The 14,817-nt window shown below is 39.1% G+C and overlaps 1 protein-coding gene across 5 annotated transcripts in view; it reads left to right on the top strand.

The window, feature by feature from the left end:
- The window catches only part of NSMCE2 (NSE2 (MMS21) homolog, SMC5-SMC6 complex SUMO ligase), a 227,152-nt gene that overhangs the window by 37,331 nt on the left and 175,004 nt on the right, over nucleotides 1-14,817 (top strand). For all 5 annotated transcript variants that reach the window (XM_082601827.1, XM_082601825.1, XM_082601829.1 and 2 more), the window contains exon 3: nucleotides 11,766-11,872. In XM_082601827.1, the coding sequence (XP_082457953.1) occupies nucleotides 11,766-11,872 (107 nt within the window). The remainder of the gene's footprint in view (nucleotides 1-11,765; nucleotides 11,873-14,817) is intronic.

Below are 14,817 nucleotides of genomic sequence, written 5' to 3'. Positions count from 1 at the left end.
TTTTTTTCTTCCATCAAAGGAATGACAGTGTCTCATCTACAGTTATTGCAAGGATTGAATGAAATGATGCATGTAAATTGCTTAGCATAACGTCTGACATATAGTTAATGCTCAGTAAATGTTAGCTATTATTTTATTTAACTTATTGGGAAAAAAACTAAGGTAAGGTTGTCAAATTTATGGATCACAGAAAATAGGGGAGGCTACCTGATATTTAGATGACATTTTAAAATTCAGAAGGACTTCCGCCTCCTGAATAAAATGGAGTAACAGCTTTCAGAAACATGAAATTTGACAACCTTAAGTTTTGAATCTTAAATTGAAAAATTCAGTGGTACTAATATAGGAAGGGAGAGGTCTGGCTTAATAGCAGTTCCTGTTGAGTTTTTTGTTTTGTTTTGTTTTGTTTTTAATTGACAAGGTCAAACCAGGATCACAGTGGTACACATGTAATAATAGTATTATCATAGTCTTAATTGGTTAGCCAGTGGCTGTAATTATCGTTTTTTTTATTCTGGAGTCCATCTTTAAAAAGGGACACTGGTACATGAAGCATGTTTAAATGAAGGCAGGAACTTGAAGGAACTTGATGATCATTATTTATTCTGATGAAGCAAAGACTCGCAGAGTAGGAGATATTTAATAGCCACCTTCAGTAGTCCTTCATACCTTTGAAGGACTGTGAGCTGGAAAAGTTGACTCTGTGTGGCCCAGCAGGTGGCTCTTCTGTAGCTCTGGAGTTGAGGACCGGGGTTCAAGTTCTGCTGACATTGAGGCATGACTTCAGTGGCATCACTTAACTTCTCTGAGCCTCAGTTTCCTCAACCGTATAAAACAGAAAGTAAAATAACTCTACACGGAGGTTATGAGGTGTGAATGAGTGAATGTGTATGAAAGAGCAATTCAGATTTATTGTTGTCATTGCCTAGAATTATGCTAGGGAGGCCCTGAATCAGCTCTGTCTTTGGACCAACTCTAATAATTAGAACTGCTCAGCAGAGGAATAAGCTTTCCCATAATACCAAGAGCCAAACAAAGGCCACGTAGTTATATCAGGGCTTTTTAGAAATTTTTGTGTAGAGTGGAAATTTGTAAGAGTTCCTTGAGGGAAGATACAGTGTTTATCTTGTTCACTGCTCTCTCCAGGTCACCCAGCACAGCGCCAGGCACATGGTCTGGGTTTCGTAGGTATTTGTTCAATGAGTGAATGGAAGTTCCCCCATTAACACTCATATTGTATTCTTTGTTTAGCATTACTCTTTTCTTGTATTTAATGTTTGTGTTCTTTTCCCAGATGTTTTTGTTTGCCTTTATGTTACTTTAGAATGGATATTTTGACTAAATATCGAAGCATATTTTGACTAAACTGAAGCAGCCACTCATGGTTCTTTCTATTCAGGCACATTTACTGGCGACTAGGGCACAGAGAGAATACTGGTATGATTTTCAATGTCAGGCATTGTGAGATTTGTCTTTCTCCAAGTATGGCCATTTTAAATTTCTTATTTCTCTGCTCCTGTAAGTATCTTAATTTCTGTAGACCTTTTTAAGAGAGGATGCCTTATACATAGAATATTTCCATGGGCTTGCATTCCCAAGCACCTCATAACAATGATTGTCTCTGGGGAGAGAATTTGGGGATTGGAGATACCACATTATTGTTCTGTTTGAATTTTTCAACCATGTGCTTAATTACTTTCTTAGCTATATGCCCTATTACTTTTGCAAAAGTGAGGTGACTCGATGACTCCATAATTCAGTAGATACTAGACCATTTGAATAAGCTTTTCAGAGAATTTACGCTTATATCTCTTTGCCAAGTTTTTCATCGGGCAGTTTGTCTTTTTCTTGCCCCACTGTGTTTTTTATTTTTTATTTTTTTTAATAGATACTAGCTTAAGTGAAATAGGTTTGTATTGGGGAATATTGCAAAGTACACATAGTTAACAGTAAAATAGCCTTCTTTTATTTAGGGTCCACTATGTTTAAGACATCCTGTTGGGTGCTTTACCTACATTCTCATTAAATATTTTCAATGTTCACATGAGGTTTAAGCCTCACTTCCTTTGGTCTTTGCTGCCATAAATTCATGCCAGAGCTTTGATGTTGAACCAGAAGTCAAAGCCAGGCTTTGTTTCTTAAGCCTCCTGGGCCTTCAGCCCTCCCACTGTAACTAAAACTTGGGCATAGTCAAGGATTTGAAAACCAGAGAGAAATGGCTGTCATTGAAATTAAATATGTTGGCTGGAATGCTGCTGTAAATACTGCTTGCTGCCTTGAATTCACTGTTTCTTTCCAGTCTGCCAGGGATTAGATAGGAACAAATGGACAGGAAGGGTATAGAAAAAGGATTTAAATCATGTAAAGGACAGACTTGACCTTGAAGATTCGAGGGGCTTATAATAGCTAGCCAGAAGAGGTCTGTGGATATGTTTTACAACGATAGATGCCCATAGCCTGAGATTCGTAGTGCTTTTGGTGACTGGTAGAGACTAGATTGTATCCAGAGATTGAGTTCTAAGTTGAATTCTTCGTAGAATTTACTTCAAGCAATATTTTGAGTTATACCTTTACTATGGTGGTTTATACACATTCTAAGGACATATCTATCTATATAATGAAAGATGGTCTCCATTGCTTTGGGGTAGAATTATTTAAGTCAGTCAGTCAGTCTCTCCTTCACTTTCTCTCACTCTCACTCTTAAAAGAAGGTAATGTTAAGGAGAATTTCTTTAGCCACAGAACCGATTATTCATGACTTTTGCATGAAGTGGGTTTTACTTATTTCTATGTAGTAGTTCAGACACTACTGCACATGCCTTCCATGCTTCAGGCCAGACCTGAGGGCAGTTCCTAAGTCTACCATTTATCAACTTTGTGACTTGGGACAAATGATTTAGCCCTAGTGAGCATTGGCTTCCTTATCTTGAAATGATGTTTACTAATACCGACTTCACGCTGTTGCCACAAAGGATGAGTAGTGTGTTCATAGTGCCTGGCACTCGTCAGTGTTCAGTGAAGATTTAATCTATGCCTTCTCTGTTCATTCCCAGGGTTTCTGTTTGAGCATTTAAACTGTAAATAGCCTCGGTGGAGAGGACCAAGGGCATTTATTTAGCCTCTGCACAAGCCGGTAAACATCTGATGCACGCTACCTTTCCAGACACATTCACCCCCTCACTTGTTAAACCTGTTAAACCCTCTGTGGGCAGGCTTAGCTGCTCCTTCTTGCTTCTAAGCATTTTCCCCTCTGCCTGGCCTGTAGTAAGTGCTCAGTAAGCATTTGCTAGGTAAGTGAGTTTCTGGACAGTAGTGTGTGGGTGGGTAGGATAGCGGATTGTTGACAAAGCTTCTCATAGAGCGTTGCAGCCTTGTGAGTTTAACTTCATGCTTTGGTCTCTAGTAGAAACAGCTGAGAGAGTTAAAGAGATGATCTTCACTTGATTCTTTTTGGTTCTAAGGGCAAAGTGCTTTCAGCATTTAGACTAACTACATTTGCAGAGTAGTGATCCATTCTGTAATAATTATAATGGCAGATAACATTTTGTCAGTGCATACTGTGGGCCAGGCCCTGTGCTGATCATTTTAGCTACATTTTCTCACTCAGTCATGTTGTGAGTTAGATACTGTTATTGCACCCATTATACAGAAGAGGAAACTGAGACTCAAAGTTACGTGCCAAAGACTACACAGCTAGCAAGTAACATAACCTAGATTTGAATGTAAATGGACTCCAGAGCTGGCTTTTTGAGTTACTGTATTATACAACTTCCCTCTTCTGTATGACTATGATAAGAAAATTGTATAGGGGGGTAAAGATGATTATAAAGGTCAATATTTCACAAAGATTTCCCCCATATTTGCTGAGCTTATAAAAGAGCCAGTTGCTTCCTAGTTTGTGTCATAAACTGTTACACTTCACTATTATTTCTGGTGGGAGGCAGTTATGTAATGTGGATTCAATTTTAATTTTACCACATTAATATCTGTGTGGAGGAATAATGGTGACTAAAGTACAGGGTAGTGAGAAGTAAGCAAGTTTCTATTAAATATTGCTCAAGCAGTGAATAAGTCATTAAATTTGACTTCTGATGAATATATAATGATTGCTTAATACTTGGCTGCCAGGAAAAACATACACACACCCACTCATAGAGGAAGGTGTGTGTGTAATATATGTTGCTTGAGATAGTTGGAGCTATATTTTAAAAGAGGAAGGGTTTTTCTTCCACAGAGGGAGGGAGAAGCAATATAGTTTATACTGCCATTTATTTGAGTTCATCCAAAAAGAAGAAATTTCTTGCTTACAAAATATAGAAGAATCAAGTTTTAATTTGAAGAGATTAGGAAATACTTATTCCCTGTTTCAGAAAGTAAAAATCTCCCTAGGTGCCACCTATTCTAGGAAATCTAAAACATAAATCAGGCGATTCCTGGCCTCCTCTCCTTCCTTCCTCCTTTTCAAAACGGACACATATACTTTATGGCACTGAGAATTTAAGATCCTTCTGAGTGTGTGATTCATGTGGAATTGGAGTCACAACCCCTGAAGAACACTAAATGACTGCTTTGTCTGAAAGGTTTGGTATATTACTAATAAAATGCACGGAGTTGAATTTATTCAACTATATATAATTGGTATTGTTCCTGTTCAGACATGCTTATACATGACTTTGTGGAATAAAAAACACCTGCTTCTGCGGTTTTTGTTTGGTTAGGACAAAATTTCAGGAAACAACTTGACCATGGGCAAAACTGCAGTTGAATCAGGGACAGAAAGTTGGAAAGGATAAGTAGGTGAAATTTGTCTTGAGGGTGTGCCGCCTGAACACATACACCTGCACACATGTCCTCGTTTTAAAGGTAAAGAGGGCTTATGGACCAAGAAGGCATGAAGCGTCTGGTCCTATTCTGGAGCTTAGGGAGAATTCTGGAAAAGGACCCTGTGGCTGAAATCATAGGCAACAGCAGAGCAAAGGAAAAAGACATCCAGTCGTGTAGAGAGGGAGCCTAGAGATAAAGCTGGGATGGACACGCTAGGGGAAGGAGGAGGGTAGGTGTCTTCATGTTTGTTTCACTGAAGGCAGTTCTACTGAAGACTTGAAGGACGTTGAGGGAACTTATTTGGCTCTGGGTCCTGTGTGCTCCCGGACCTGCTTCAGCTGTGCTTCCCAAACCTTAGGGCTAGGCCTCAGGGAAGAGAATTTATTTCTCTCCAGTGCATGGCTTAGGCTGCTCCTTAGGACAGCTGTGGCTTGGGAGGGGCCTTACTTAGAATAGTTGGTCAAGAAGCTGCATCTCTTAGTGGCATCAGTTACCTTCCATTCTTGCTGAACTGGTTGCTGGTATGGAAGGAAATCTTCACTGGTCTGTTGACCATGTCCATCTGGACTTGGGGAAGCCAAGATAAAGAATCTTCTTTATCCCCATTTTTTAACCAAAGTGGCATTATGTGGAGCAAGTAAGGTGGGAGTAGACACTAGACAATCTTGGAACTCACCCTGGATAAACTCTCATGAGCCTGAACTGTGCTACCTAAGAATTACCATACTGTTAATGGCTTACTACCTATTGATACCTTGTTTAGCCACAGGGGACCTGAAATTTGTCTCACATGAGTCTGCCTACATCTGTAAAAATAGCTAGTCTCCTCCCTTCCTCTCCTCTCAGACCTCTCTCTTCTCCCTCATTTTGCCCCATCTTTCACTTTTGAGACAACCCGCATTGATTGCTATATAACTCCATATAATTGTTTTGCTTTCGTACGTGTTCCTACCTCAGCCATTATCTTCCTCTCATTGAAGTCTCATGAATTTTAAGTTGAATTTGATTGCAACACTAAATCACCCATTTCTGCTTAATGTTCTTTATGTAACATGTACCTTTAATGCCTTATTCAACACTTCAAAATGAAAGAATAGGAATAGTTCTAATACTGCTGTTAATGCGTCCTGACATTGAATAACAGGTGACATGTCTAATGATTCGTGTGGCTGCCTAGATTGCATAATTACAGCTTTGTTTGACTTCAGAAGAATCATATGCAGGCCAACTGCAGCCATTCAGATACTTCTTATGTTAGATAAATATCAGAGCACTTCAGTCTAAAAAGAGGTCCTCCTTCAGCGATTATCACTCTTTAGTTTTCTAGGACTTGACAATGAACAGGAAAAACCAAAATGAAACAGAAACCATCTTTAAAGAATGGGTTTAGTTCTGTGGCCCTTCCTGGTCTAAATAACACTTTGTAAGTCCTTCAGGTATTGTTCGCAGTGCATAGTGTTTGGATAGTGCTGAGCAGGATCACTGGTACAGACAAGGCACACTTGCCACGGTACTGGCGTACTTACAGAAACAGTTATAATTGTTTAATAGAAATCAAAGATTATCTGTGCCCTCTGGACTTCATTTGCTGGGGCAGGGGTTAGGGGGACATATTTCAGCGAGTTATTGAACTAACTTCTTGGAGCAGTTTCTGAATCGGTGTGCCAGATGTGTCACACCGGTCTCACCGAGTCTCCGAGCTCTCCCCAGGAGACCTCCCCACATGTTTATTGGCTTGTAAATGAATGTTCAAGTGTATCACTTAGGTTCATTTGATTAACACAAGCAAGGGTTGATTATAATAAGTTAATGCTCACTGAATGGCACATTGAAGAAACGAGAATATTCCTAGACTCCCAGACCCCGCTTGGCCAGGGGAGGACAGTCAAAGACACGGATAATAGAAATGGTTTTGACACTGGGCTCCACTCAGAAGTACCTCTGCATGTGAAGCCTTCCAGGGCTCTTCCCTTCCCCTGAGACAGTTCTCTGCTGCTGCCCTTGCATGGCTGCTACTTCCATCTCTGTTGTTGCTGGTGCTCTTGGCCTGGTACAGGTTGACTTACCAGCTGCTAGAGCTGACTTAGTTATTCTCCTAGCATTCAGTGGGTGACTTGGTTACTTTTATAGCCCCTCCAATTAGCCTTGCTGATGGAAAAGATCACTCTCTTCACCAATGTTAAAACTTAGCAGTCTTCTAAAAGGGGAAGATTATTTTCTTCTGGTTATCGGTTTCCTCTACTAAGGAATTTGGGAAAGCTTTTCCCAGATGTGATCGGACCGGGCCCGATCACATTTGAGTGGCGTTGGCCAGCGTCCTACTTGGAACAGACCACCGGGAGCTGAGATGAAGCTCAGCGCCACGAGTTTCCCCCCAGTCCCCCCCACCCCAAGGATATCCATGGAGGAGTTGGAGGTGCTTGTCCTTCTCACGTTTAAGCACCTTTTAGCACAGGAGGCTGGTGTACATACTTTGCAGCTAGAAGGTCTGAGTTGGAGGCCTAGCTCAGCCACTCGCTACCGTTGTGTCCTTGAGCAGGTTACTTCAGCTGCCTGGTGCTTCGGTTTTCTCATGTATAAAGTGGAGCTAAAACTACCTTTCTCTTAATGCTGCTGTGAGGATTAATGTAAACACAGTATGCTAAGTAGTCTTGGCTCATAATAAAGTGCTTACTAATTGTTAGGTACAGCTATTATTATGTATATATATTTTATCATTGCAGTTACTTTTTGGCTTGCAGAGGTGTGCTGCAGTAATATTTGCCTCTCTGAGATTGTCATTCTGTGAATTTTAACATCATTTTTGTAATCTCCCCCCCACACTCGGCGCTGGTGCCAACCTTTTTCCTGTGGAAAAATCACACTGAAGATAGAATAGGCAAATAAGTTTATATTACATGTCTTCTTTACATTTTAATTCAACTGAATATCAGAGGCAGGACAATTTTTAGTGTGGTGAAAGTTTAATTTTCACATTTATTATATGATGGCCGTATAGGCACATGGAAGGAAGAGTTCCTGTAGTTCTTTGTTGGATCCATCATTCTTGCCCTCAAATGGATTAAAGTCTGTTTGGAAAAATGAGACAAATTCATATAAGAAAACAAGATTGTTTATGGTTCAAAGTGCCAAGGTATCAAGTATAGTTGTTGAGATAAGTTAAGTGAGATCCTTCTAGGCTGGCAGAGTTTAAAAGCAGGTAGGGCCTGAGCTCAGCCCTTGAAAGATGTGTAGGATTTGGTTGGTGTGGATTTTTAGGAAGGGCTTTCCCTGTGGGAGTGGGAGAATTTTGGTAGTGGGATTATATACTGTGGAATAAAGGAGCAGGGAGCCTCTAGCTGGTCAGTGTCTCTGTACCTCCCCAACGCCCCAGCCACTTTTTAGTCAACAGCCAACTCCCTGTTTATGTGTTTATCCCTCTTTTCCTCCTGAGTTCTTCAGGGCTTTATTTAGCCTTTTTCATGCAACACTATGCTCTTTCCCCACCTCAGTTCTTTAGTGGAACAGGACACATTCCCTGTGCCTTCCTTTGCCTGGTATTTCTGAAACATGAACACAAATAGCATACTTAGAAAGAGGCTTTATTGTAATAATAAGGGAGACAGGGGTTAACAACTACTGGATATGGATGTTCTCATGACCTCTCTTCCAGTTGCCATTGTGGGAGTCTCTTGTCTTCCGTCTCTAGTCTCTCCAAGCCCTTTTCCCCAGCAGATGAAAACATTGACTTGAGCCTGAAGTTATCTGACTGAGCATCACTTCCAGGTGTGGTGTGGTGTGGTGTGGTTCTCGTTCTTCTCAGGAGTAGCTTCCTGCTCTCTTCTGGTGTTTTCCCTTTGCCTCCTCAGGCTGCACTATTCATCACTTAGGTTCTTTAGCTTGTCCCAACATTCTTGGGCCCTGGAGCCTTAGCTGAGGCTGCATGTCCACAGCTGGCCTCCTCAGGTACTTCCCTTAGGCTTCATGCCATCAAATACTGGCAGCCATTGCTCACGTTCTCCTCTGCAGGGAAGGTCTCCTTGGCCTTGTATTTAAAATTGTTATCTGGTTCAAGTCTTGCTATTGTCTATGGGACCTTGATAATGAGAATCATCATCCTGCTTTCTCTGAAAACTTTAATGTCGAAGGCATCTTTCTAAGTGCTTTAAAAAATTAACTCATTTAATTCCAGAGGGAGGTTGCCAACATTATGTCAATTCCTACTGATTTAAGCCCCTGACACATTTTTATTTCTCATACTTCAAAGACTTTTGCCGCTGATACATCCTTTAGTGAGTTTCTATTTAGGTTGAAGTTGCCACTAATTATTGCACTTTTGATAAAGCAGTTTATGCTGTTAGTCTTTGCTCAGGTTACCAGCTTGACCCACTTTTTCAATGGTCCCAGTATCAGAATCCATTACACATAAAATATACTGATTCCACTAAGAAAAGGAAAAAAAAAAACACACACACATCATCATTTCCTTTAACTAGATAAGGTTTGTGTGAAACCAGGGGCCTATTTTTCTTTCTTTCTTCTTTTTTTTTTAATTTTCTTTTTTCATTATTTTAAATGGGAAAAAATTAAATTACAGGCCAACCCCAAACCCCTAACCAATTTACTGAAATGTAACTATATACAGTAAAACGCCTATATAAGTCACAACCCATCATTATTAGGATATAAATTGTTTAAAATTCTCCTGATCATCAGGCAATTAATAGGATTTTTAACAAACAGTTGTTGTATTTATGGCAATAGATACACGTTGGTACCAGCAACAGCTAAGCAACATGTCTCTTTCATTGATGTTTGGACATTTTCAAATGGTCTAACAATTTTATATGGAATATGACTTGAGACCTTTCTCATATATCGCTTTGTTAAAAATGTATTTAATTTGGGGAATGTAAATACAAATTTTTCTTATATAAACACTGCCCCTTCCCACTCCTCAAAAAAAAAAAAAAAAGCTTATATTGAGGTATATGTATATTCTGTGAAGTCTGGGTGTTACCAGCCAAGAGATATTCTACCAGAAGCGCGTTAACCCAGAAGATATTTTATGGAGTGTGCTTATAATTGACTATTGTAAAACTAAAGCATAATTTAGAAGTCCAGGAAAATCATTTTTTAAAAGCCAAATGTCAGTGGGTTTTATATTATTTAATGACTTAGAGATGAACTGTTGTATTGTTCTTCAGAGTAGACAAGAAATACTGCCATTTGTCTGAGCTAAGTTATTTGAATGAAGAGTCTTTGAGTGTGTGCGTCCCCAAATATGATTTAAGGACTCCAGTTTTATTTTCATTTCTTTCAGCTTTTTTAATGTTAACGTTTTTATTATCCTGTGTTCTCTATCTTTTCCCGATCTATTATTAAATTGTGTGTCTAGAGCTTTTAAAAAAAAAAAGTTTAAAAACACTTTGAAGAATATTATCTTGCTTTTCCAATCTACTAGTCGCTTTCTATAGTCTCCTGTTCCCTGAGGGTGTTTTAATTTTTAAATATAGTAAGTATAGTTGTTTCATGCTCTGACTGATATCTGAAACATTTGGGGATCTGTTTCTGCTGATTTTTACTCTTTTTGGCTTGCTTTCTTGTGCTTCTCCTTGTAAGGTTTTTTGTTTTGTTTTGTTTTTATTTTTATTTTTTTTCCCCTGTAATCTACTCATTATCCTTAACAATTATTTGTAGGGTTATTTGAGGCCTCAGATACAAGTGTCTTTTCCAGAGGGGAGTACGTGTGGGTACTTTCATTGTGAGACCACCTCCCACCAACATCAGAGCTCAGGTTCCCAGCACCACTCAGGTGAGGGGAACCCAGGCTGCAAACCCAGGCTGTGGGTTGTTGATACAGTTTTTCAGAAACATGTTTGTTTTCTCTCTCTCTCTTCCTTCTGTTCTGCTCAGTGGCCAAGGCCAACCTCCCTGTGGCCTGGAGGAGCAGAGTGGGATTACTTCCGGTTCATCTTTATTCTGACAAGTGGGGACCCAGCTTACTGGGGGAGAGTATGCAACTTTGATGTCCTGCGTTCGGCTTCTCTTTTTTGGTTTTCCCTAATTTTGCCCTGGTTGTTTCTTACTATCTTGTGACCCTTTTGTTTTTAAGGAGATTACTCTTTTTCCTATTTTATCCAATCATTTTACTTATTTATTTATTCATTTATTTCTGGCTGTGTTGGGTCTTCGTTGCTGCGTGCGGGCTTTCTCTAGTTGCGGTGAGCGGGCTTTCTCTAGTTGTGGTGAGCGGGGGGCTACTCTTCACTGCCGTGCGCCGGCTTCTCATTGTTGTGGCTTCTCTTGTTGCGGAGCACGGGCTCTAGGTGCACGGGCTTCAGTAGTTGTGGCACGTGGGCTCAGTAGTTGTGGCTCACAGGCTCTAGAGCGCAGGCTCAGTAGTTGTGGTGCATGGGCTTAGTTGCTCCGCGGCATGTGGGATCTTCCCTGACTAGGTCCCGAACCCGTGTCCCCTTTATTGGCAGGCGGATTCTTAACCACTGAGCCACCAGGGAAGCCCTCCAGTCATTTTAGTTGTCTTCAGTAGGAGGATTGGTCCACATAACCCAACCTCCCATTACTAGAAGTGGAAATCTTCCTTATTTGATCTTTAACAATACTACGAGGTTCATGTGCAGATATATAAGTGGGCTGCTGTAATGGATGAGGGAACTGAGGCTGAGAAAAGTGTAGTGGTTGATTTAAGATTGTCCAAGTAGGTGGCACAGCCTGGAACTCCTGAGTCTGAGTCTGCATTTCCACCTTTGAGACTTTTTCTACTGGGTGTCTTCTTCAAATTTTGAATGAAGCAGGCATATATTGAAGGCATTTTAAAAAATATGCAATACCTTTACACAATCATTTAGATAGACCATTGACTGATAAATTATGTTGGTACAGCTTTTTCCAAATACGGCATTTTAAATGGAAAATGATCATTGCTTTCCTTTCTTTTTCAGCTGAAGTGAGTAGTGAATACAGTATGGATAAGGCAATGGTTGAATTTGCAATGATGGATCGGGAACTAAACCATTATTTAAAGGCTGTTCAATCTACAATAAACCATGTAAGTTTATACCACTACCACTCACCTGGTTATATTTGGTTACAGCTCACTGACTTAGAAACACAAATCAAAATTCTTTTCTAACCTATAATAATTTCTTATCCTTACTGTAGTAGCTATTAATCTCTTCTTAATCAGGAAGTTCATAGAACAGGAATCTTAAATATTTTCCCAGATAGACCACCTAGGTTTAATTAGGATATTACATCTGTTTTAGATTTCCTTGCATTTTTTGGTCTTGAAGTTTTTAGTCTAAGCCTCCTTCAAATGTGAGTAGTTTTTTTATAAAATGCTACAAATTGCGTAGGACTTGTTTTTATTGTTATATTTGCTTAAGCATACAATTTAGACCAGGTTTAGTTACTCATTCTCCAGCTTTAACTAATATGCAGCTATTGCAAAATTCATAGAATCAGATAATAGGGAGAGGGTTTAGAGCAAGGTTACAAATAAAGAAGCGTGGCCTTTTGGTTTTTCCAGAAGCCAAACTTCTCTTTGTTGGCTCCGGCAAGTCACAGGAACAACACATAAGGCAGTTAAGGTGGGAACATAGCAACATCCTTTTCAGCAGTACTGTGTTGAGCAAGAAATGAGCAGTATGATTGCAGTAATGTTTCTGAGAAGTGCTTTGTCCTCTGAGCAGTGGAAACTCCCCTTTGAACTGATTTCATATACCTGTGTAATAGGATGTCTTGTACTTCTGGTTTCTTTATTTGCTTTTTCTTACTTATATCTATGGGAAAATTCCAAAAATAAAATGCTTTACAAGATTGGCTACTATTCAGTGGGAGATAAATTTTTGAATATGGTTTAATACTTAAGCTGTAGTTAAATGAGTATATATGTTCGTGGTTATATGCAGTTTTTCTGTTCTTTCTTTAAAAAAATTTTTTTTAATGGTTAATATTTATTAAGTGTAGCAGTTGTGACTAACTTAAGAATGTCTGCTTATATCCAAGTAATACACTCATTCAGCTTGTACATTTCTGGTGTTTCTAACCATTGTGACTGTCTTGGGACTGTGAATATTCCTTCCATAGGAAAATATGAAAACGATGTCATGTTAGATTCTTTAAACTAGATAGCAAAGCACTTAGACCAGAGGTTTTCAACTCCAGCTGACCCCTAGAAACAGCCAGTCCCTACCCTACACTAAAGAGATTCTGATTTCATTGATCTGAAGGAGGATTGGGGCACCAGTATTTTTAAAAAACCCATTCTGTTAATGTATCCAAAGTTGAAAACCACTGCCTTAAAAGAACAAGGCTGACTTTATAGAATAAAGTGTGTTCGTTACCAAAGATCAGAGTTAGGCTTATTGTACAGATCAATCCTGCCTTGACCCTTACATTCTATGGAGGTTATTTGATAGGCTTTTCTATCTTTAACCTTGATGTTTTGCAAATATAATAGCACAATGTACGTTATAGATAAGAAAACAGATTTTGGAAGTTGAAGAACTTAATGTGGATTTTTTTTATTATTATTAAACCCTAGGATTCACAGATACGTAAGGTATTTTTACGTGAAGAATTGGACTTTTCCCCCTTCAAAAAACTGAGTCACTCATTAAAAAAAAAAAGAAAAAGCAACCCTCACCCTCACGCACATTCAGTAGTTAATAGCATTTCTTTCATCCTGAGGCCTCATCCCATTACACCCACCCTACTAATCAGGAAAGAATATAGTTGGAGTTTTATCCAGCTTTTCAGCCCTAACCTTACGCTAGACTATGGAGTAACTTGGATTTAGTGATTCTAATGCTTGTCGGGAAGGTCCCTGGTCTTTAATAAGAGAACACATGTTTATTGCATTTTTTTCTCATGCAAAGTTGTGCTCTGTATATAAGCTTGATATGAGACCAAGAATAGCAAATCATAGTTTAATAAGATTCTAAGACCTAAAACCATATAGGGACATAGTGGGGATATGACCATTATTTTAAGGGGAATATTTTACCCTCTTTATATACTGTGTACTCTTTATATAGTATGGACATGTATGGACATTGCTATCTTATTGCCTGTTTTGATGAGGAATAAAGAATGAACAGCAGATTTAGAGAGTCCAGAATGGTATAGCTGTTCTTGCTATAGAAATAGCAGTGGTCTAGGGATCAGAAATTCTTCCAACCCTGGTGCTTCCCTTTTCTAAGTTATGATCCTGGGTCAAGAAACTTAACCTCTTGGAATCTCGTGTTCTTCATCTGTAAGGTTCTTGGCCTGCCTATTTCACAAGATTATTATGTGAATCAGATTAGATATTGTGTATCAAACACTTTGACATTCATAAAATTTGATGGAGATAAAGATACTATGTATTACAAACCCAGATATCCAAACATACTCCTGAGGAAGTTGGAACTGGATCTTTCTTAACGAGTACTTTGCTTACTTTATTTCAGGGCTTTGAAGTAAAACTTTTATTGGCTTTGACCTGTCCTCCTCTGGAATTCAGGAATCATATAGGATTAGATATAAGCTGGTAAAGTTTACAGTATGAGGTGTTTATGATCTCTAAAACAAAGAAATTGTTTTAAGTCAGATTATTAGGAAAGGATACAGAAAGTAGGAACCCCTGTTGAGTCTCATTTCACTTGTGCTCTGTCATAGACTTTCAAGAGTTGCAGTACTTCCATTCCCATATCATTTGCCAAGATTCTCATCCACCCCGTGGTCTTTCTGTTTATGAATTTTCATATAGTCATAGAAAGTTAAAAAATATTTTTCATCATCAAAGAGCATTAAAGTTTATCGTTTAAATAAAGATCTCGCTCCTGCTCTCACCTTCACAGAATTCTGAAGGTTATACACCTCTGAAAAGGTTTTAGAAGTTTACTTTGGAACCTTAGATGTGGTTCAATTTACCAACAATCCCTGGGAAGTCCCTTTGGCATCTAGCAGAAGCTCTCAGATTGCCTTTCTTTGTCCTTTAAGAAAATAGAG

Source organism: Mesoplodon mirus (genome assembly GCF_964341445.2).
Source record: "Mesoplodon mirus genome assembly, chromosome: 16".
Lineage (NCBI taxonomy): Eukaryota > Metazoa > Chordata > Mammalia > Artiodactyla > Ziphiidae > Mesoplodon > Mesoplodon mirus.
Note: the sequence above shows the minus strand (reverse complement) of the source record. Positions and strands in the feature narration are given on the sequence as shown.